At 38.0% G+C, this 20,744-nt stretch overlaps 1 protein-coding gene across 1 annotated transcript in view; it reads left to right on the forward strand.

The window, feature by feature from the left end:
• Positions 1–8,870: 8,870 nt before the first annotated feature.
• MNDA (myeloid cell nuclear differentiation antigen) overlaps positions 8,871–20,744 on the forward strand; it is a 38,419-nt gene continuing 26,545 nt past the window's right edge. Inside the window, 11 exon segments of the mRNA XM_067025275.1 lie at positions 8,871–9,026; positions 9,029–9,101; positions 9,104–9,161; positions 10,083–10,147; positions 10,266–10,312; positions 11,257–11,418; positions 12,532–12,556; positions 12,559–12,980; positions 14,369–14,481; positions 14,483–14,555; positions 15,277–15,327. Of these exon segments, the coding sequence (XP_066881376.1) occupies positions 8,871–9,026; positions 9,029–9,101; positions 9,104–9,161; positions 10,083–10,147; positions 10,266–10,312; positions 11,257–11,418; positions 12,532–12,556; positions 12,559–12,980; positions 14,369–14,481; positions 14,483–14,555; positions 15,277–15,327 (1,245 nt within the window).

A 20,744-nucleotide genomic window follows, 5' to 3' on the forward strand; every position in this document is an offset into this window, starting at 1 on the left:
TCAAAATTATATAATACATTTAAAAATAAGCCATTAGTTAATACATGCCAAGGGTTACTAGGGACAGTAAAATACATCCCACAAAACCTAGGGGAACAAAGCAAAAGTAATACTTAGAGGAAACATATTTTTACTTTATTCATATTAAAAAAGAAAAAGTAGTAATGTAATTGATATAAATTTAAATCTTCCAACACTAGAAAAAAAAGAGAATGAAGAAAGCAACAGTATAAGGAAGTAAAGCTATAAGCAGAAATCATACACAAATTTATTTTGTGTATTGTGAAACACAAGTAAACAGACAAAACAAACAGTAAACAGAAAAACAATAAAACAGACAAAAAAATAAAGAAAATTAATAGAGCTAAATGTTGGTTCTTATAAAAGATTAACTCAAGTGGTTGATAACTTGGTAAATATATAAATCAACTTGGCCAGCTCAGGCTCACACACTAATAGGTTTTGTTCTGGCCCTTAGGCATAAGAGGTAAAGAGTTTTGATTTACTATACCCAACACCCTTTTCCCTTCCATTTTCTTCTCTGAAACTACAGATCTTTCATGTGTATCTTTATCCCAAGGTGTAATATGGAATTTTGAGTTGCATGTTATTTCTTGGTGCAATTACTCTTCTGCTTGCTCTGACACATCTTCTTAGAAGGCTTCTGGTATCTGCTAGACATATGGCATCAACCTGGTGGGGACTCTACACTGAGGAATTTGAGTGATCTTCTGTAATAATACTTGAGATGATAGGAGGTCACACAGGTTTTTCCAGGCATTGTTTCCCATATTAAGAGTTCTCTTTCTTCCCACTTAGCTCATTTTCCATTTAGCTCATCTCATTATAACAATGAAGCCTTGAACATTTGAGAAAAACACTGATCTTCTAGAAGTGTTGAGAGCCTGACAAATCACTTTGTATCTCTATGATGGCCCTAACCATCAACCACTTGGCCACTAAGAATCAGAAAAAGGTCACATTTTTTTTTCCATTTCTTTGGTCCATCTTTTAAAATTTCAACTGCACAGTATGGATTTAAGAGCATGGTTCTGACTTCCTCTTATTTGAGCCAACAATGTGTGTGCTTTCTGTTGCTGAAACTCAGCCCCTGTTCACTGGTGCCAAACAGAAACACAGAGACAGAGTTTTGGTTGAAGTAGAAAAGAGTAGCTTTCATTGCTTTGTCAGGCAAAGGGGACCACAGTAAGCTAATGCCCCCAAGACTGTGTAACCCACCCTGAAGGGGGTACTAAGGAGTTTTATAGTGTTTAGGAGCAGGGTATGATCAACTCTTGGAAAACTCTCAGACTGGTTGGCATAAAGGTGAAGTTTCAAGCATCATCAACCTTCTGGTTTCAACCAGTCTAGGGTCTATGTTCTTGTGGTCAGCAGTTTTCATCTGGAGGGGGTCTGCTCCCTGTAAAAACAACTTAGGAATGTGTGTCAGGCCTTTATCTATATCTTTCAGGGAACTGGCAGTTTGGTAATTCTGCTGTGTGGTGGATTTATAGTCTAAATTGCTACCAGTTGTCCAGCCCAATAGCTATTCTTTATTTCTACATCTTCACATTTCCTGATCATTAACACTTTTTTTCTTCTATGGTAGAGAGATTTTTAAATTTATTTTGTTTTTACATCTTTATTGGAGTATAATTGCTTTACAATGTTGTGTTAGTTTCTGCTGTTCAACAAAGTGAATCAGCTATATGTATACATATATCCCCATATCCTCTCTCTCTTGCACCTCCCACCCACCCTCCCTTTCCCACCCCTCTAAGTCGTCACAAGGCACTGAGCTGATCTCCCTGTGCTATGCAGCAGTTTCCCACTAACCATCCACTTTACATTTGGTAGTATATATATGTCAATATTTCTCTCTCACTTCATCCCAGCCTCCCCTTCCCCCACTGCATCCTCAAGTCTGTTCGGTCTGTGTCTTTATTCCTGCCCTGTCACTAGGTCCATCAGTACCATTTTTCTAGATTCCATACATATGCATTAACATACAGTATTTGTTTTTCTCTTTCTTACTTACTTCACTCTGTATGACAAACCCTAGGTCCATCCACCTCACTACAAATAACTCAATTCTGTTCCGTTTTATGGCTGAGTAATATTCCATTGTATATATGTACCACATCTTCTTTATCCATTCCTCTGTTGATGAACATTTAGGTTGCTTCTATGTCCTGGTTATTGTAAATAGAGCTGCAGTGAACATTGTGGTATGTGACTCTTTTTGAATTATGGTTTTCTCAGGGTATATGCCCAATAGTGGGATTGCTGGGTCATATAGTAGTTCTATTTTTCATATTTTAAGGAACCTCCATACTGTTCTCCATAGTGGTTGTATCAATTTACATTCTCACCAACAGTGTAGGAGGGTTCCCTTTTTTCCACACCCTCACCAGCATTTATGTTTCTAGTTTTTTCAATGATGGCCATTCTGACTGGTGTGAGGTGATATCTCATTGTGGCTTTGATTTGCATTTCTCTAATGATTAGAGATGTTGAGCATCTTTTCAGGTGTTTGTTGACAATCTATATGTCTTCTTTGAAGAAATGTCTATTTAGGTCTTCAGCCCAGTTTTGGATTGGGTTGTTTGTTTTTTTGATATTGAGCTGTATGAGCTGCTTGTATATTTTGGAGGTTGATCCTTTGTCAGTTGCTTCGTTTGCAAATATTTTCTACCATTCTGAGGGTTGTCTTTTCATCTTGTTTATGGTTTCCTTTGTGGTGCAAAAGCTTTTAAGTTTTATTAGGTCCCATTTGTTTTTTGTTTGTTTTTAGTTCTATGACTCTAGGAGGTGAATGATCATTAACTCTTGAGTCAGCCTTTTACTTCAAAAAGCGAGGACATTGGGGCTTGCATATGTTTTCACTTCTGCTGAAGAAACAACAGAAGAGTTTCTAGTAACAGGAGAAGAAAATGTCCTGACTCATGGTCGTTCCTGTCATGTGTCCTCTGCCTCCTGGTCTGTGGATTAGGACCCTTTGAAGTGCCTAAAGTCCCTCTCTCCCCTTTACATTTAGACAACACAACACATCCACATAAGCAGCACTAAAGTCTGTAATGGAAACTCATGAAAACCTACTGGTTATTGTGGTGCTCTTGCCAAATCCTCCTTGGTTTTCCCTGACTTACTCCTGTATATTCAGATTTAAAAAAAATTTTAATCTAGACTTCAACTCTCTACTCCACAAACCTAGTTTGAATTAACTCAATTAGTTTTATTCTCCCTTCAGGAGACCTCAAATCATCTACTAAATGTACCAGGTCTTTGGGATCATTTTTCATTTCATGGTCTCATCCTTCTTACAGATCAGATAGTGGGCTACCACAATATTATCTACTGATTGGTTTCATGTATTTGACATCTCAGGATTATTTTTCAAATTATTTCCATTGTACTATATAGGAAAAAATGTAGAAAAAGTATTTATTAAGTCCTCAACCCTTCTAGAAGCTCATTGCTCTTCCAGAATTTGAAGGATTCATTGCAGTGATGATATGAGCCCATTACTCACTTGTGATTCTGTGAATAATTCTGAAAGGCAAGTGTAATCATGAAAGTGAATCATAGAAGTAGTGGGTCCTTGTCATAGGCAAGAGGATAACTAGGGCAAAATTTATTTCCAAATACTCCAGGAAGAAATTACATGTAAATAATGATTTCATGCCTCTGGTATGTCAACTATTAATAACTATGTAAATATTTCACATAGTATTGAAACTAGAGGCAACTTCACAGGCAATTTTTCTCCATCCAGGAAGTACAGTCAAGTATTGGTAGTGATAGATGCTTCTAACCAAGATCTGCCACTGCCACTGTGTGAACAGAAAAGGAGGAATAAATAGCTGGTGACTTTCCTTTCCCTTTTGAGGTAAGAGCCTTGTTTAAGGGGCTTTGGTATCTATTGATCCACATTTAAGTCTGCTGGGTAAAAAAGTTTTAATGTTGTAACTCTTCAGACATTTGTAAAATAAATAAATAAACAAACAATAATTTATCTCTAATGTTTCTTTGTGACTAGGATGTTTAGAGAAGAAAGCCATTTGTTTCTTTGACTAAGGAAATACAAATCTAAGGCCATTGATGAGATGAGTCTCAACATTGTTTCACAACCTCTTTATCTCTGGGTATATCCTATGGTGTGAGGTAACCAGCACTAGTCAAGTTGTTAAGTGACTCTAACCAGTGACATTTTTCCACATTATCTTTGAAAAAACTTCATTTTCTTCATTTCAGGATATCATAACATCCTGCACTTCAGTTTCTGAGAGCTTTCCTGATTTATCTTCCTACTTAAACAAAACAATTACTGACTGCTGCATTTATGAAGAACTCTAAATTTGGACTACTGTGGAAGAATTTTCAGTGAGGTGAGTTCTGTCAGGGTTTCAGCAGAGAAGATCTGGGTACCTCGTTCAGTAATTAAAATATGTTAAAATCTCAACTATAATCATGATTTTGTCAAATTTTCCAATATCTAATATAAATGTTATATGTATATGTGTATATATAGTGAAAGAAAGAGAAATATGCTACATAGTACTATGAATAATAATATGAATGAATATAAATTAATAATAATGTATACTTATTACTATTAGGTAAATACAGAATTTAAACTGTTCCAGGTAAGTTCTTTCTGGAACTTAAGGCTTTTATCATTGTGTACTAAAACTCCATTTCTGATGAGTCTTTATCTTAAGGTCTATTTAAAGCTATACAAATACAGATACACTGCTTTCTTTAATGTTTGCATGATAAAACCTTTTGTAGGGCTTCCCTGGTGGCGCAGTGGTTGAGAGTCCACCTGCCGATTCAGGGGATGCGGGTTCGTGCCCTGGTCCGGGAAGATCCCACATGCCACGGAGCGGCTGGGCCTGTGAGCCATGGCCGCTAAGCCTGCGCGTCCGGAGCCTGTGCTCCGCAACGGGAGAGGCCACAACAGTGAGAGGCCTGCGTACCGCAAAAAACACTTTTTGTAACTATATTTAAAAACCTTTAAATGACCTTTAGTCAACAACACATAGTTAGATTTCTGAAAACTTTGTTTTTTAATGGGTTTAACACTCCCAGGACTGGTTAATTAAACTTCATTGCTGGTCATCTCTCTCTCCTGTGTGTGTGTGTGTGTGTGTGTGTGTGTGTATGAAATACATTAGGTAAAATGCTGTATTTTGGTTGGCTTATAGTACTTTTTGTAATTCTTGTTCTATGTTTCCTTCTTTTTCATTGTCTATTTATACATCTAACTTCTCCTTAAGAACAAGTAACTTGGGCTTCCCTGGTGGCACAGTGGTTAAGAATCTGTCCACCAATGCAGGGGACACCGGTTAGAGCCCTGGTCCAGGAAGATCCCATGTGCCACGGAGCAACTAATTCTGTGTGCCACAACTACTGAGCCTGCGCTCTAGAGCCCAGAGCCCACAAGCCACAACTACTGAAGCCCATGCGCCTAGAGCCCGTGCTCCACAACAAGAGAAGCCACTGCAACGAGAAGCCACACACCGTAACAAAGAGTAGCCCCCACTTGCCACAACTAGAGAAAGCCTGCACAGCAACGAAGACCCAGTGCGGCCAAAAATAAATAAATTTAAAAAAAAAGAACAAGTAACTTAGTGGACACTCATATAACCATTTCTCCCTACCATCCTGTCAACATGTTGACCTACTTCCTGTTTTGTTTCTCTCCAGACAAGACTGCATTTATTTTTAAAACATTAAAATACTTAATATCTTGTTCCCTTTTGCTTTTTAGCCTGCAGCATTTTTTACCCCATTTCTTTACTTTCCTGTTTAACACTATTCCCAAAAGAGTGCTTGGTAGGTGTCTTTGTGTTGCAAATCTTCTGATTAATTGTGTCAGTCATTTTCAGAGGATTATCTATAGACTATCATGTTTAAAGTGCTGTTTTAGCTAAATATAAAATTTCTGTTTCAAAATTATTTTTCCTTCTTTATGCTTGCAACACCTTTCTGAAACCCTTGAGGTCACCAGTGTTTGGAGTTCAGAACTCGAGTGACTTAAGAAAGACTATTTAAGGCACATACCATACGTAGTGTATTCCATACATGGCCCAGTTAGGTCTAAGTCCTGCCTCTCATCTCAAATGCACTACTATTTCAGGAGGAAGACATATGAACATTCACACTAAAGTGGAATTTTAAAAAAATATTACACAGACTCCTGCCATCTCACATCAGGTACTTTTCTAATAAATTTTGTCACCAGATTTACACATACAATTTTGGTTTCACGTTTTTGGGAGGTTTCAAAAGTACAGATATAGATTGGTTACAGACACTATACTCCCTACAGTTTTGCTGCCGAGAACCTAATTTTGAACCTTTGTGAGTGATCTACACTTTTTCTCTGGAAGCTGTCAAATTGATCTTGTTTTTGGATATTCTTCACTTTCTCTATGGCATGTCTTGGTGTGGATTTTTTCCTTCACTCTCCTATTCAATATTCTATTGGCCTGATCAATCCGAAGATTTTCATGTTATTTTAATTCCAAGAAGTTTATCCCATTATTTCTTAAAATACTTCCTAATTTTCTTTTTAGTTTTCATTCTTTCTGCAACTAATAACATGGGGATTTCAACCTGTATTCTGACATGTTTTACATTTTCTTTTCCATTTTCTATTTCTTAATCTCAACCTATCTCCTGTGGGAGAGTTTGCAATCTAATCTTACAAATCAATCATTTATATTCATTGAAATATATAGCCAAACTATTATGTTCCAGGAGCCAAATCTTCTTAACTCCAAAACCTGAGGTATTAACACTCATATTCTATTTCCTGAGTCAATGTGTTGAGGGAAGGTATTGGAGAAAAAATGATAGAAGTGTCATGTTTCACAAATAGTGATTCTCTTTTTTTTTTTTTTGTGGTACGCGGGCCTCTCACTGTTGTGGCCTCTCCCGTTGCGGAGCACAGGCTCCGGACACGCAGGCTCAGTGGCCATGTCTCACGAGCCCAGCCGCTCCGCGGCACGTGGGATCTTTCCGGACCAGGGCACGAACCCGTGTCCCCTGCATCAGCAGGCGGATTCTCAACCACTGCGCCACCAGGGAAGCCCAATAGTGATTCTCATAAGCTGTGTTATATCAGAGTTTAGAACACTATATGTAAAATATCCTTTGTAAGGGTTTCCAGATGATTGGATTCAGGCTGAGTACCTCTGCATATTGTATAAGTTGGCAGACTTTTAAATTTGAATAGTTTCATGAAGACCATGTACTCCCTAGATCTACTTTTCAAAAAAAAAACCATTGGAGGGCTTCCCTGGTGGCGCAGTGGTTGAGAGTCCGCCTGCCGATGCAGGGGACACGGGTTCGTGCCCCGGTCCGGGAAGATCCCACATGCTGCGGAGCGGCTGGGCCCGTGAGCCATGGCCGCTGAGCCTGCGCGTCCGGAGCCTGTGCTCCGCAACGGGAGAGGCCACAACAGTGAGAGGCCCGCATACCGAAAAAAAAAAAAAAAACACCATTGGAAATATATTTCATGAGAGGGTCTGGAACAGCAAGATGTGCTATAAATTTCTGGAGCTTAACTACGAAAAATGGAAAGTGGAAAAGTAAGAAAGAGTCAGATTTTTCAAGGCCTTCCTAGCTAGGCTAAGGATAAGGAATTGTTCTTAAAGAAAATGGGGAACTATTTAAGAATTTCAAGTGGGGTAGAAATGTAGTTTATAGAGATAACTTGATCTATGAAAATAACTGATTAGAGAGATTAAGTCTGGAAGGAAGACATTCAAGCCAACTATTAAATAACCCCAGACAATAAATGCTGTGATTCTGCATTAGAGAGCAGGTAAAAGTCCAGCAAGTCATACAGAGTGAAGTAAGTCAGAAAGAAAAAAAACCAAATATTGTATATTAATGCATATATGTGTAATCTAAAAAAATGATACTGATGAACCTATTTGCAGGGCAGGAATAGAGACACACGTAGAAAATGGATGTGTGGACACAGTGGGGGCAAAGGGGGGTGGGATGAATTGGGAGATTGGGATTGACATATATACAATACCATGTGTAAAACAGATAACTAATGGGAACCTGTTGTATAGCGCAGGAGCTCGGCTGGTGCTCTGTGGTGACCTAGATGGGTGGGATGGGGGTGGGGGAGGGCCAAGAGGGAGGGGCTATATGTATACTTATAGCAGATTCACTTCGTTTTACAGCAGAAACTAACATAACATTGTAAAGCAACTATACCCCAATTTTTTAAAAAGTCCAGCAAAGGGACAGTGATATGGGCACAAAGGACGTGGTCCAAGCCCCAAGGAGAGATGATGCTAATGAGAAGGGACTAAAGGAAGAGCAAAGTGGACGAAGGCAGTACCCAGCATGCAACTGTAGTGCTGTGGCAGAAGGATATTTATATAAGGTGAGAGGCTGCAGCCTATTTTGCCCATCAGTCACTTCAGTCATAGTGGGTGTGGGAGGAGTCAGGACCCAACCACAGACATTCACGGCCAGGCTCTAGCCCTAATAAAGCATGGGAGGAGCACCAGGGACTTTGGCACTTTCAGCCCATATTTTAAAATGTCCTGTAAAAATGTCCTGTTTCCAGGCATCCTTCTACCATACCTATCCTTGATCCAACTCAACTAGCATCATTAATAAGGAAAAAAATTTTAAGTCTTCTTAAAGCAGCAGCTCTCAGCACATTTCCCAAATGACACACTTGGTAATGAAGTTCCTCTTTGTCACATACACCCAAAGGCAGCACTTTTGCATGGCCCACTCACTCACATAGACACAACAAGTCTTTTAAATTGTCTGTATAAATGTGTCACATTGTATGTTATTTTTCTCTTGTAGGGTCATCCATAACTTGAGACATGGTGAATGAATACAAGAAACTGTTTTGGTGAAAGAATTAAAGAACATTGAATGATTATCAGTTTAGCATGATTAAGTCTTTACTGGCCCAGGATTTAAAACTGACTAGAAAAAAGCAAGATAAATACAACAAAATTCAGATTGCTGATGTGATGGGAAAAAAAAATTCCCAGGTGCTACCTCTGTCAACAAACTAATAGATGTGTTAGAAGACATAGAAACATTTAAAAACCTTTAAAAGAACTTAGAAAGGAGAAGCTAAAATGTAATAAGGAATATCCCAGCTACACGCTCTCTTCTCTGGCCCTCCCCAGTCTTAATTAGGACACCACCTTAGGCATAGTTAATATATTCTTTTCCCAATTTATGACTCATTGGCCATGAAAGTGTTAGTATTGCAGAAGCCAACAGGTTTGACAATGTAGGGCAACCCCTCTCCTATAAAGGAGAGTGGCTGTATGTTGGAGGTTGTATTTAGGGTAGGAATAAAGAAAGAAAGAAAGGAAATGGATGAGAAGCTGAAACTTACATTAGAAATGTTAGAAAATGACAAAATAATAATTTAAGATTTGTGGTTTACTTAAAAAACATTTACCTTTAACCAATTAATGTGTCTATTCTATTAAGCCTATTTGCTCCATGGTTATTATTCCTTCTAGTAATAAAGATGGAGCAGTACTTAACATAAAAAACTACCTCTCTGAGATGTGAAGAACTTTTGTAAAATCACCAGGCAAAATCAAAATTTTTAAAAATACAAAGACCAATATCACCATTTTGTCACCTCACCAATTAGTATCATAGTTCCTTTCACTGGCTTCTGTAATTTTAACAGATCTTTTAAATAACATGAGCAAGAAGTCAGCATCATGGAAACCTTGGGTTTTATTAAAGGACATGATAGGAGAACAGGGTAGGGGAAAGGTTTAACTGAGGTACATGGGAATCCAGAGGACAGGAGGAACACTGCAAAGGGAGTCAGTACAAAAATGATTGAGGAAGCAGGAGACAGTCTCCCTGCCTGTGTTATTATTATTGGTCCCCTTGCAGCCAGGATGGCTAATGCAGTAGAGGTAGACAAAAGCACACCTAGACCCACAAGCAGGAGCTGAGGGGAAATAACACTGAAACTGCTTCAGCTCTCTTCAAACAGCTCCTATGGGTTTTTTGAGTCTCTGTTTTTATATCAGTTGCAAACTAAGACAAAAAAGGAAAAATTCAGCAAAAAAGAGAAATCAGAAAGAGACAGGCTCTGCTACACCGGCACCTACCACAAGTACTGCTCTGACACCTTGAAGAGTAGAGAAGAATCCTATGGTTCAGGTAAGCTTGCAGTCCCACAGAAGGAACTCTGCTAAGGCACTTGGTTCTTTATTAATATTCCAACAGTTCAGATTTACCAAATTGAGGAATTATGAATCATCTTTTTGCCAGGAAAAGAGTGAGGCACTATAAAAATATAGTAAAAATTTAAGTGACATAGATATGGCAACATCATTCTCATCATAAAGATGATGTTAACTGTTGGATTGAAAACACATCCTGCTCATGCTAACATAAACCTAGATTTTCTAATTCTAAGAACAGTGCTCTTCCCATTATGACACAGAGGTAATTGGAGTAGTAACATGTCTGTGTGAATCAACCATCCCTTTTTTAATGAAACTATACGCCCATTCTTACGTACCGGACATTTTTTTTTTTTTTTTTTTTTTTTTTTTGCGGTACGCAGGCCTCTCACTGTTGTGGCCTGTCCCGTTGCGGAGCACAGGCTCCGGACGCGTAGGCCCAGCGGCCATGGCTCACGGGCCCAGCTGCTCCGCGGAATGTGGGATCTTCCCGGACCGGGGCAGGAACCCGCGTCCCCTGCATTGGCAGGCGGACTCTCAATCACTGCGCCACCAGGGAAGCCCCATCTTTATATATATATATAAATTTATTTATTTTAGTTTTGGCTGCGTTGGGTCTTCGTTGCTGCACACGGGCTTTCTCTAGTTGCAGCGAGCAGGGGCTGCTCTTCATTGCGGTACATGGGCTTCGTATTGCGGTAGTTTTTCTCCTTGCGGAACACTGGCTGTAGGTGTGGGGGCTTCAGTAGTTGTGGCTCGCAGGCTCAGTAGGCGCACAGGCTTAGTTGCTCTGCTGTATGTGGGATCTTCCCAGGGCTCGAACCTGTGTCCCCTGCATTGGCAGGCAGATTCCTAACCATTGCACCACCAGGGAAGTCCCCGGCCATCTCTTTTGGTGGTGGGTTGGAACTACTTGGAGTTTTAAAAGACATCGTATTTCATATAAATAGAACCGACTACAATGTAATGAAAATATGTTCTGCTTCTTTTAATACTGAAAACCATTAACAGAGAAAGTAAACTACTTTCAGAAAAGAAAAAACAAACTAAAGAAGAGACTGGAACAAAAAGGAATAAGGCATCTCAGGAGCAGATTTGGTCTCTGTACCCTTCAGTAACCAACACACCCACAACCGTGGGCCTTCCTCCACCTCCCCAGGCCTGATCATTAACCCCATCCTCCACTCACCTCCCTGAGGTACACATTTCCTGTTTCTCTTTTCCAAGTTTTCCTCAAGTCAGTAACAGGTGCATTTCACAGTGACTGTTGTTAGTCTGTATATAACGATTGTTATTGATTAACTTGCTTTGGCAAAGGTGTTTCCTTTGTCATGGTAAATTGGTCACATTCATGAGAAGCCATATCCAGGTAAAGTCCAATCATTTACAGGTGATCACCATGTGTGACATTACAGGTCAGACCACTCTAAGAACTTCTGGTCTGTGGAGGTAGATAGCTTGACTCCATCTTTCATGAATACATGACACCCTCCTTCCCCCCACCCCTGCTTGCTTCCCATACTTCCTATTACAGATCAGGCAACTTTCCCATTATGAAAGTATTCTGCTGCAACTCAGTCAAATCAGACCACTGTGGAGAGAGGAGATTAGAGTTAAACAAACCTGTCCTCTGTTTTTCTGTTAGCATCCAAGCCACTGAGAAATACTGTGGATACACCGAAGAGGACATGGTTCTAATCAGATATATTTTATTTGAGCCAGTTTAGAATAGGGAATTCTGAGCCACTACATGTCTTGCTCACTACTTGTAGCAGACTATTATTTCTTTGGAAGAGGCAATATTTTGAATCCTCAAAATGGCCCCACGTTCTCTAGTGATACTTGAAAACCCATGTTTGTGGCTTGTGGTAGGCACCGTTCTCTATATGCAATGCTATCTTAGTTATTTTTTCACTCTTTTTATTTTCTTTAGTCGTTTAAGTGAGTAGAGGACGTATTTGAATTTATTATTATATTTTAATCTATCCCTCAAATGTTTCATGACAATGTTCTCATCCTCCATGGCTCTGTGTTGCTCTTGCTGAGGATCATGCTTTAATTCAGAAAGATTATTCTGTCTATAATGGATGGTCTAACTTCTATTCCTGTTGTCTGCTACCTTATACTAAGCTTTACCAGATCATTACTGTTTCCTTTCCATTAAGCACTTCCTTTCTAGCCTGACTCCAGGTCCAAATATCTAGGAAGGTTGTGTGGCCCAATGTTATGATTGAGGTTTCACTCAGAGAAAGACACTTTGTATTCCCTGCTCAAACTTGTAAGTTTATTTTCATGTTTCTGTCCAACACAGAACCAGAAAACGCAGGTCCAAAGTAAGTAGCTGCCAGGAGAAGTGTTCTGCAAAAGGGCCCAATGACAGTGATGGTACTGAAAGCAGCAGAGCCATTTGAATATGAGTCACCAGAAGCCGGGGGGCGGGGGGGGGGGGGGGGGCGGTCACGACACACAATGTTTCATGCTACAGTGGTTACTGCAAGTCAGTTTTTCCAAGTGAAGGTTTTTAACACCAACCTTAAAGAGAAATTCACAAAGCAGAAGGTTATTACCATATCAGATTACTTTGAATGAAGAGGAGTCCTGGAGATAAACAAAGCATCGTCTGTGTCTGAAGTTGGTCTTGATCAAAAGTCTGAAGTTCCAAACAGCATTCTCAAAAGAGCAAAAGAAACTCCCAAGATGGATAGTCTTTGCAAGCAAGCATTGGGAACATTTATGTATGGGTTGTTTGTGTTATATCAGGTAATGTCTTAAAATTGTTTTTCATTTTCTCCATCAGTGCCTGAAATTGAATGTCTTCACTTGCCAAGCTCTGCTTACTTACTGAATATTGGAACTCAGTTCTCAGTTCTCTTTCTTGACTAGAGATAGGTGGTCAAGTCTGCCACATAACAGGAAATGGGATTGGGTGGCCTGTTAGCATTCTTCTATGCAAGTTACCTCCAAGCAGGTCCTTGAAAAGATTCACCAAGAAACCTTGTCATTTCTCCAGTTATAATTATATGGTTTCAAACACCATGAACAAGGACTGTGCAGGGTAAAAATCAATATGCACATTCTAATAATTTTATCTCAGAACTCCACTGCAAATTCATCACTTTCTTTTTACTTTGAAGAATGGATTGCCTTACTCAGATTGAATTCTGGTTGTGACATGCATTCAGAGTAATAAAGAGATTGGCTTGTATTCTCCTGAATACATATACATTAAACAGTTAGGCAAATGATATAATGATTCAGTGCTGTCTCCTCTAGATTATTCATTCATTTAATCAGTTATTCATGAGCAACTAATTGAAGAAATATTGTATGGCATGGTATTTGGAAAATATGGTAATCTAATTCCCTTATTTATCAAAAACAAAGGCATAGAGAGTTTTACTGATATGGCAATTTCCAAATTCAGGGTACTGGAGAGTATGATACCTTAAATCCCCCCTAAAATTTACAGACTTCTATGAACTCACCTTACATCTTATATAATTGACTGCTTCATAAACCTGCATAAGTGTCTCCTAAGATAGCCCCTGAATTTACCTCCATTACTTTCTTACACTATCTTTGAGACCATGCTTATAAATGCAATTATAGAATTGATGAGTCATAGCTTACATGAGTGAGACATACAGAGTGTGAACTGTGAGACCTACATCAATGGAAATAAGATATTGGAGAAGAGTGAGTAAATGGAGAAGGTAGAGAAAAATATTAGTGAGTTACCAGAACCTAACCTGTTACATAGATTTTTTATAATCTATTAAATGGAAAGTTAGAGTCAATGTTCATTCATTTCTGCATAAAGAGAGGAGCCAAAATGGTCCATTAGTGATTTCTGATTCCCTTGATTCCAGTTATTTTAAGGAAACAAAGCTGTCCTTAAGGTGGAAGCAGTAGAAAATAGGAAGAAAACTCACTGTTCTAGAATTGCCAGATAGAAAACATCTAGAACAAGAAAGGCAAAAATAAAAAATCAAGATAATAAAAGGAAAGTTCTCAGAGAAGACCTTGCCATGCATACCTGTGCCTATAACTGCTTTTTTATAACTATGTTTATTGTGTTACAAGGGTCTTTCTCATACATATGGAGGTTACTATATTTTCAGGCACTGAATATTAAATTTCTGTTGCAGAAAAAAGTAAATAAGGAGAACATAATCTATGAAATACAGGATAATACAGGAAAGATGGATGTTGTGGGGAATGGAAAATGGCACAATATCAAGTGTGAGGAAGGAGACAAACTGACTTTTCTGCTTTCAAATGAGAACAATTGACCAGAAGCTGAAACTCACATGTGGAAATCACAGCTTCATCCAGGTGGGAAATGGATGGAGAAACATTAGTTTCTCCATCACAAATAATTTTGTCTGGGTTTTGAGAGCACCAGTTTCTATATTCTTACATATAGAGTCTAGCAGGTGGGAGGAAAACACAATGTTCTTGTGTTCGTTTGTAAGTGGAGGATTTTTTAAAGGATGTGAGGAAATGACATTCATATAGATTTCAAAAGGATTTGATACTAGTGCTAAATAATAAAATATTTGAAGACATTAGGAAGGCAGGGGAATAATTTCACATAGTGGTCAAAAGCAGGGCTTTGAATGGGACTGACCTGATTTGAATCCTGGCTTCAGTACTCACTAGTTGCCTGGTATTGGAGAAACAGCTTAATTGGTCCTCCAAAAGGGTCAAAGTCTCTATCTCATAGGGTTGGTTAAAAGCTAAGTGAGACAATACATATGCATTATCTCACTGCCCCACACAAGGTGAGAAATTAATCTGCATTAGATACTATTGTTTTTTTCTCAGCAAAGTAAAGACATTGGAAAGAGTTCTAAGCCAAGAAAATGACACATGCCTGTCCTCAAAAGTGCGAAACAGCATAATGAGTTCTGAAATTCAGTAGATGTGAAAGATTATGAGAGATGAGACTATGGGAGACTATTACGACATGAAGTGTGTGTGAAGGGAGAAAAATGAGCAGAACTTAATGTCAACTGCTAGGATCTCATTGTGTCTTTCTTATCTCTCCTTCAAGGTCGTCAAGACTAAGATGATAGGAAGGACCAGTTTTCATTTAATTCTGAAAGTTGAAGAGGAGAGCCGCCCCCTTTAAATCTTCAGGGGACTTTAATACTGATAGTCTTAAAGTTGAGACATATTTAAACAATAGATTCAGTAGACATAGCCCAGCACATTAAAAGCTTTTTATACCTGATCTGTGGATTAGGTTACTTTCTTTTATAAAATTTACTTATTATCTAAAATGTTCATCATGTAAAAAAATAAAATTTTCTTTTTTAAAGGTCATCGTTCTCCAAAAGTACTGGATATGGTCTCTTTATTGCAAAGGTGAGCAGCTTGGGGGTAGTTGATCTGTGTACTATTAGCCATACAGGGTGGGGCACACAAAGCCTCATCAACATTAGGGTCTACATTCTGAATGTGATTTCCATAGGACAAGGCCCTAACCAGGGCCAGCCTAAGGTGATGCAATTTGGTCCCTCCCACAGCCCATGTTCAAATCTATAAGCCCTGTGCCCTGGGGCAAGGTTTATTTGGTCCACACAAAGAGTTACTTTCTGCAACTAAATCCCCCAGAAGGGGAACATTTGTGTAATTGCTTTCTCCGGAGGAGACACCATTGATGATTGACACAAAGGTACCAATATTTGCAAGAAGCTTCCCTATCCCTAGCTGGTGTGGAATATCTAGTCCCATTTCTCTGATTTGTAGGTGCACTCATTATTAGTTTTCTAACTCTATCTAATTATTCTCACATCTTAAATGTGTGGATTCCAGACCCCACATAAGGACATGCAATGAGCAAAAAGTAATGAATAGCGAATTAAATCTATTCTAAGTGACAGTAAATGTCGCCTAAAAAATTAAATATCTAAAATCAATATTTAAAATATAACTATCAACTTGTTTCTGGTGATTGCAGAGTAGTTTACCACCATAAGCAACAATATTACTCAATAAAATTACATGAGGTGAGAGTTTTCAGTCTTCAAACAACTGGTGGCACAAGAATAAAATCCCTGAGAGAAGGAAAACTCAGAACATAAGCTTTATAATTGCCCAGGGTCTCTACCTTGGAGGATTTCCTGATTGCAGGCCAGTGAGCAGGTGTCAAAGTGGAGCATGACAGTCACATCGGGTGAAGGGGTAAATATTAGTTTTCATGGTACCTAACTATCTGGAATCCGGAGAGAAGGGATCCATGCAGAGTGCTCATTGACTGAGTCCTGGGTTGCACATAAAGAGGGTGAGATAAAATGAGGTCCACCACAGAGCAGCCCCTAGGAGTTTGAGAACAGAACAGAAGAACAAGAGAGCAAACAGTGCAGGCAACGTTGAATGCTGCCAAAATAGAGACACATATTTAGCACCTGGGCATCAAACTAACAAAATTGAGAGGTTGTTAATTAGGAGTGAACTTTATACAGTAGACTAGCAACTACTCTAGAACCTTCCTAACAAAGCCAAAAACCAAGCCTCAACCTACTTCAGGAAAAAGATAGTGTCTGAGTTGTTTGTTTTTTCCAGCTTTGTTGAGATATAATTGACATATATCATTGTGTTATATGTGAGTTATGTACAATGGTATTATCTGATACCATTGTATCTTGAGAAATGATCACCATAATAAAATTAGTTAACACTTTCATCACATCACATAATTACCTTTTTTTGGTGATGGTATTTAAGAGACACTCTCTTAAAAACTTTCAAGTATATAATATAGTATTGTTAACTATAGTCACCATGCAGTACATCAGATCTCCAGAATTTATTCCTCTTATACCTGGAATATCATACCCTTTGACTAACATTTTCCCATTTTTTCCAAGCCCCTGTCCATAGCAACTACCAATACATCCTGTGAGTTTGTTTATTTTAGATTCCACCCTTAAGTGAGATCATACAGTGTTCATCTTTCTCTATCTGACTTATTTCACTAAGCATAATCCCCTTAAGGTCCATCCACCTTGTCACAAATGGCGAGATTTTCTTCTTTCTCATGTCATGACTGAATAATATTTCACTCTGTGTGTGTGTGTGTGTGTGTGTGTGTGTGTGTGTGTATACATACCCATATATGGATGGGCAATTGTATTGCTTCAACCCTTTCAGCTACAGGGATTAATAATGTAATGAACATAGGAGTGCAGATATATCTTTGAAACAATGATTTCACTTCTTTCAGATACATACCCAGAAGTAGGATTACTAGATCATACTGTACTTTTATTTTTAATTTTTTGAGAAACATCCATACTGTTTTCCAAAGTGGCTGAAGTAATTTAAATTCCTACTAACAGTACACTTTTCTCCAAATACTCCCAGCACTTACCTCTTGTCTTTTTTTAAACTTCCTTTTATTGAAGTCAGGGAGAGTGATTCCTTCAGCCCTGTTCTTCTTTCTCAAGATTGTTTCAGCTATTCAGGGTCTTTTTTGTTTCCATACAAATTTTTAAACTTTTTGTTCTAGCTCTGTGAAAAATGTCGCTGGTACTTTGATAGGGATTGCATAGAATCTGTAGATTACCTTGGGTAGTATGGTCATTTTAACAACATTGATTCTTCCAATGCAATAATACAGTATATCTTTCCATCTCTTTGTGTCACCCTCAATTTCTTTCATCAGTGTCTTATAGTTATCAGAGTACAGGTCTTTTGCCTCCTTAGGCAGGTTTATTCTTAGGTATTTTATTCTTTTTGATGCAATGGTAAATGGGATTGTTTCCTTAATTTCTCTTTCTGAATATTTTGTTCTTAGTGTAGAGAAATGCAACATATCTGTGTATATTAATTTCATATCCTGCAACTTTACCAAATTCACTGATGAGCTCTAGTAGTTTTCTGGTAGTGTCTTTAGGATTTTCTATATACAGTACCATGTCATCTGCAAATAGTGACAGTTTTACTTCTTTTTTTCCCCCCAGTTTGGATTCCCTTTATTTCTTTTTCTTCTCTGATTGCTGTGGCTAGGACTTCCAAAACTATGTGAATAAAAGTGGTGAAAGTGGGCATCCTTTTCTTGTTCCTGATCTTAGAGGAAATGCTTTCAGCTTTTCACCATTGAGTATGATGCTAGCTGTGAGTTTGTCATATATGGCCTTTATTATGTTAAGTTATATTCCCTCCATGCCCACCTTCTGGAGAGTTTTTATTATATATGGATGTTGAATTTTATCAAAAGCTTTTCCTGCATCTATTGAGATGATCATATGGTTTTTATTCTTCAGTGTGTTAATGTGGTGTATCACATTGATTTGTGGATATTGAAAAATCCTTGCATCCTTGGGATAAATCCCACTTGATCACGGTATATGATCCCCTTAATGTATTGTTGAATTTGGTTTGTTATTATTTTGTTGAGAATTTTTTCATCTATGTTCATAAGTGATATTGATCTGTAATTTTCTTTTTTATGATATCTTTGTCTGGTTTTGGTATCAGGGTGATGCTGGCCTCATACAATGAGTTTGGAAATATTCCTTCATCTGCAACTTTTTGGATTAGCTTCATAAAGATAGGTGTTAACTCTTCTCTAAATGTTTGGTAGAATTTCCCTGTGAAGACTTCTGGTCCTGGACTTTTGTTTGTTGGGATTTTTTAAGTTACTGATTCAATTTCGTTACTATTAATTAGTCTGTTCATCCTATATTATAAAGGTAGAGTAATCAAAACAGTATGGTACTTGCACAAAAACAGACTCATAGATCAATGGAACAGGATAGAGACCCCAGAAATAAACCCACACAAATTTAGTCAATTAATCTATAACAAAGGAGGCAAGAATATACAATGGAGAAAAGACAGTCTCTTCAGTAAGTGGTGCTGGGAAAACTGGACAGCTACATATCAAAGAATGAAATTAGAATATTCTTTAGCACAGTGTACAAAATAATTCAAAATGAATTAAAGACCTAAATGTAAGACTGGATACTATAAAACTTCTAGAAGAAAACATAGGCAGAGCACTCTTTGGCATAAATCGCAGGAATATTTTTGTGGTCTGTCTCCTGAAATAAAGGAAATAAAAGCAAAAATAAACAAATGAAACCTAATTAAACTTAAAGGCTTTTGCACAGCAAACGAAACCATCAACAAAACAAATGGACAGCCTACTGAATGGGAGGAAATATTTGCAAGTGATATGACCAATAAGGGATTAGTATCCAATGTATATAAACAGCTCATACAACTTAACATCAAAAAAAACCCCAAACAACCCAATTTAAAAAATTTTTAATGGGCAGAAGAACTGAATAGACATTTTTCTAAAGAGGAAATGCAGATGGCCAACAGGCACATGAGAAGATGTTCAACATCACTAATGATCAGGGAAATGCAATACCACAAGATATCACCTCACACATGTCAGAATAGCTATCATCAAAAAGAACACAGATAACAAATATTGGAGAGGATGTGGAGAAAAGGGAACCCTTATACACTGTTGGTGGGAATGTAAATTGATACAGCCACTGTGGAAACAGTATGGAGGTTTCTCAAAAAAAAAAAAAAAAAAAAAGAACTATCATACGACCCAGAAATTCCAACCCTGGGTACATATCCAAAAAAAAAAAAAAAAAAAACCCAAAAACACTAATTTGAAAAGATACACGAACTCCAATGCTCATAGCAGTATTATTTACAATAGCCAAGACACAGAAACAACCTAAATGTCCATCAACAGATGAATGGATAAAGAAGTTGCGGTATATATATAAAATGGAATACTACTCAGCCATAAAAAGATGAATTTTTGCCATTTGCAGCAACATGGATGCTTTTTTCTTGTGGTCTTACAAGATCTCCTCCTGCCACTGCCACTCTGAGAACAGTGAAGGAGGGAGAAGTAGCTGGATGACTCACCTTTTTATTTGAGCCCAATTTAAGGAAATCTGGTTTTTACTGAACCACATTTAAGTTCACTGGATAAGAAAGTTTTAATGTTGGAACTTCTTTCAGCTATGAATTTGTTATGAAAGACTAAACGAAAGTATGCCTGCTACCATTCTTCATTTTGAATAAAATATTCACAGGAGGAAATTGTGCAGTTTCCTGACTGCACAAAAGCTGCAAACATTTTTGGGCAGAATTTCAAAATCACCTTATAACTTCAAAACCTCCATCCCTGGGAGGAAAGAAAATGAGGGAGGAAATTATCTCATGGTACAGCATGACATAGCCAGCACTAGTCAGTTTTTTAAATGATTTAAACTAGCACAATTTTTCATTGTAATCCTTCCAAATACATTAGTTTCTCAGTCTTTTTCAAGATTACAGCATTCTGCATTTTAGTCTCCAGAGATTTTTACTAATTTATCTTTCTCCTCTTACAAGCAAGTGATTTCTGCATTTCTAAAATATCTCAAGATCAAGACTACTGTGGAGGTTCATTCCACAACCTCCACAGTAGTCTTGAGTCTGGTTTTGGCACCAAAAAACAAAACAAACAAAAAAAGACTACTGTGGAAGAAGTCCAGT

Source organism: Kogia breviceps, chromosome 1 (assembly GCF_026419965.1).
Source record: "Kogia breviceps isolate mKogBre1 chromosome 1, mKogBre1 haplotype 1, whole genome shotgun sequence".
NCBI classification, from domain to species: domain Eukaryota; kingdom Metazoa; phylum Chordata; class Mammalia; order Artiodactyla; family Physeteridae; genus Kogia; species Kogia breviceps.